General features: G+C 42.0%; 1 protein-coding gene across 3 annotated transcripts in view; it reads right to left on the bottom strand.

Annotated features, from left to right (window-relative positions):
- Nucleotides 1–3315, bottom strand: part of FAM169A (family with sequence similarity 169 member A) — a 67896-nt gene continuing 64581 nt past the window's right edge. For all 3 annotated transcript variants that reach the window (XM_004703534.2, XM_045285353.1, XM_045285352.1), the window contains exons 12-13: nucleotides 3086–3289; nucleotides 1–1572 (exon numbers count right to left, since the gene is read on the bottom strand). In XM_004703534.2, coding sequence (XP_004703591.1) covers nucleotides 1024–1572; nucleotides 3086–3289 — 753 coding nt within the window. In that variant the 3' untranslated portion in view covers nucleotides 1–1023. The remainder of the gene's footprint in view (nucleotides 1573–3085; nucleotides 3290–3315) is intronic.

Genomic DNA, 3315 nt, shown 5'->3' with positions numbered 1-3315 from the left:
CACACAGGCTAGCTTACCACACGAATCAAGCCTCCAACTTAAGTAGAAGCACTTGTGACTGACTATACCTCCTAGGGCCCCAAACGTCCCCAAGAACTGAGGCTAAGGATCTAGAAGTAGGCAGGAAGCCCTCCTGAGAAAGCCGATCCTAGAGAGAAGATGAAGAAGCTGCCTTACGAGGGGCCCTCACCCTTCAAAGTAGGTGTTAGCTGCGCATGGACACAACCGCCGGCTCAACCGATCCAGCTTTGTGATCAGGATCAGCTAGTGCAATTCACAGCACTTAGATTCCAAAGCTTCATTCACTGGGATGTTAACTGAGTAAAGTCAAAATGTACTCAGCATCTGAATATGAAGAGATCAACGCTTTTAAATTCAAATTAATACTGACAACTAAATTATATTGCCTATGTGCCAGATGTCCGTCCCAGCAGTACTGTTAAGCACACTTAACAGAGTGAATCGGAAACACTGAGGATGCCTGCCCGCAGACACTGAAATACCAGTGGAAACCACTTCCGACTCCAATCAATCTCACCTGTTAACAGCCTTTGACTTGAAGTTGTACTGACTCTAACAGGCATGCACGCCTCAGAGTTACCATAAAACCAGTCACCAAGTTTGCTGTGAAAACCCTTAGTAGACAAGATTTCTGTGATACTTCCACATAACAGGTAGCCCACCTGCACAGGATTTTTCAAATGGGTATTTTTGTCAAATATGAGTGGTCAGATGCCCCCATCGGCTAAAGATGAAAATAAAGTCTGATCTGGCTTCCCCAAATTGAAGTATGGTCAACAAAAATAAAATACGGTGTTTACAACAAAAGAGCCTGGAAAAAAATTTAAAAGAATGGAGAACCCTACCTATGTTCTAAGAGTGGAGAGGGGACACTCCATCAAGAAGTTCAAATTGACATTTTGGAAATTCCATCCTGTGCCGGGTGCATTTATTAATTACCATATTAAAAAAAAAACAATTCTATGTTACAAAGGAGAGAAATGCTCATCCACCTTTCTTCTCTCAAGTTAGTTTGGCTTTCTTTTTAGCAGGTCCCTTATGCCCTTTGGCCTTTCTTCGCAGGTTACGCCGGTCCACCACAGGCACTTCCACTTCGATCTCCTCTGAGCTGCTATCCACAGCTTTGTCTGCCGACGGGGGAAACTGATCCAGGTGCTCGGAGGAGGCTTCAGACTGCTCCTCCGACTGGCTCTTCTGTCCTGCAGTCTGCGAACATGGCACATCTTCAAGTTCAACCTCCAACAATGAGCTCTGATGAAGAGCAAGAGATGTTTCCTGGGGCTCCGAGACACCCTCCTCACCCGGGTCTTCCACTGAGGAAGTAGTGTTGGGGGATACATTTTCAGATATCGACTCCTCAGAAAACTCAGTTACCACAGAATTGGGAAAACCACTGTCAGATCTCTCTTCATTTGGGGTAGTGGCAGCATCGTCTGGACTCCCTATATGGGCTTTCTTTCTGGAGGCTACGGGCAGTTTCTCTTCAGTGTGCCCTTTGTCATCGGATGCACTTTCTTCTGCCAACGGTGCTGAGTCAGTTATATGTGGGCTCTGAAAATAAAAAACTTGGTCAGCAAAGAAGCGTCTGCAATCTAGTTCAAAAACCTGACACAGACACCAATGTGCAATGGGATGATACTGAACTTCAAGAGGAAAACTTCAGTATGTGCGGTAACCTGAGGGACTGGATGAGAATGTCATGCAGCTCAATCGTCCACGCTCAGAATTACAGGTCTAGAAAGCTGAGTCGGGGTCGGGGAAGACTCTCACGGCTATGAGATATAAACAAGTCTTAATCTATAGTCTCCAGATTGGACACGGTCCCTCCAATAAGCCCTCATAATAGAAATGTCATAAAGGAGCTACCATGTAAGATGAACCATTTCTGTGTCAGGCTACTTCACAATGCCTAAAGGTTATCTGTAGATAAAAGCAATCAGGTTCTATAGCCAACCCACCATAAAATGTAGCAAACTCTGTTTTGACATCTCTTGCTGATATTGATTAGAGACAACTAAACCTGGGGAGGGCTCAGGGGGTTTTGAGGTCAACTAGCACTAGGTCAGGACAATGACTCACCTCACTGTTGGTTTATTATGTTACACGCTTATGATAGTACCTAGTGATTACGTTATATGTTATCTGTATGACGTGCAAGCCTTATGAAAGATCTGTAAACCCCATTATATACACCCATTGGAAAATACAGTCTCTCTCATTCCTGACACTGGATGAGGAGGCCCTGGGTTCCGCTGTCTGTATGTCAGTCTTTGATATTTTCCACAATTACAAAGTTGCTCCTGAGGACCCGTTCAAATGTTGGGGACACCCTCGCCCTGACAAGTACGTGTTACTTTTTGTTAGGTACATATTGTGAGTATAGCCAAATTTCTGCAAAATTATTGTCTCATGTGACTATTGGGCTTTTCTTTAAAAATATAATTATTTAACCTAAAATAGTACTTAATATATTAATAGAATATATTAGTACTTAATATAAAATAGTACTTAAAACATTTTAACTTGATAAGATTCTTCAAAACCATGAATCAACATTTTTTAGACTCTGAAGGTTGCTGGAGCCAAAAAGGAGAATCCCTGGGGACTTGGCCCTAGCCCCCTCCACTAGTTACAATGTCATGCACTTGTTTCTTGGTTTTAATTGGAGTAGCCAAAAGTAATAAAACATTTTAAGTAATCCAGTGGTTCCTCACTATTCACCCTAATTAAAACAAGCTAAAATGATTGTATCAGTAATAGTTTATATAAGCAATGGGTAATCAAATGTTTGGTAAGCATCCTATATACAGTTTTCTAACCATTTCCACAAAACAGAACAATACTGTTATCATAAGGTAGATACAAATAAATAAAATCATGAAGATGTGAATTTGTGGGCTATAACTCATTTTCTTAAAATATCAAATCTAGATGAAAGTTTGTTTCCCTGAAAGATTTTCCGCATTAAAATGAGGGAAGAATACGGGCGTTCCCACTGAGCACACACACCGATGCCTGCACCATCAAAGTGCTCTGATTATAAAGTTAGGTGCTTCCCCCTTGCCTTATCTTGCGCAACAGCTTCCGGCGGTTTTGACGATTCTACCACCAGTGGAACAAGATTCAGAGAGTCTTCACTGGAGTTAAAGGACTGCAATTTTAATTCTTCATCCAAAACATCAATAGTGGAGTCATCCTCTTCGGTTACAAGCGAGCTCTTAAGAGTATCCTCCATTATCTCACCATTCATTGGCTCTAATTCAGATTCCTACAGCATTGAAGGGAAAAAAAAAA

This window comes from Echinops telfairi, unplaced genomic scaffold (assembly GCF_000313985.2).
Source record: "Echinops telfairi isolate 266 unplaced genomic scaffold, ASM31398v2 ScPeMD7_7469;HRSCAF=8507_1, whole genome shotgun sequence".
NCBI lineage: Eukaryota > Metazoa > Chordata > Mammalia > Afrosoricida > Tenrecidae > Echinops > Echinops telfairi.
Note: the sequence above shows the minus strand (reverse complement) of the source record. Positions and strands in the feature narration are given on the sequence as shown.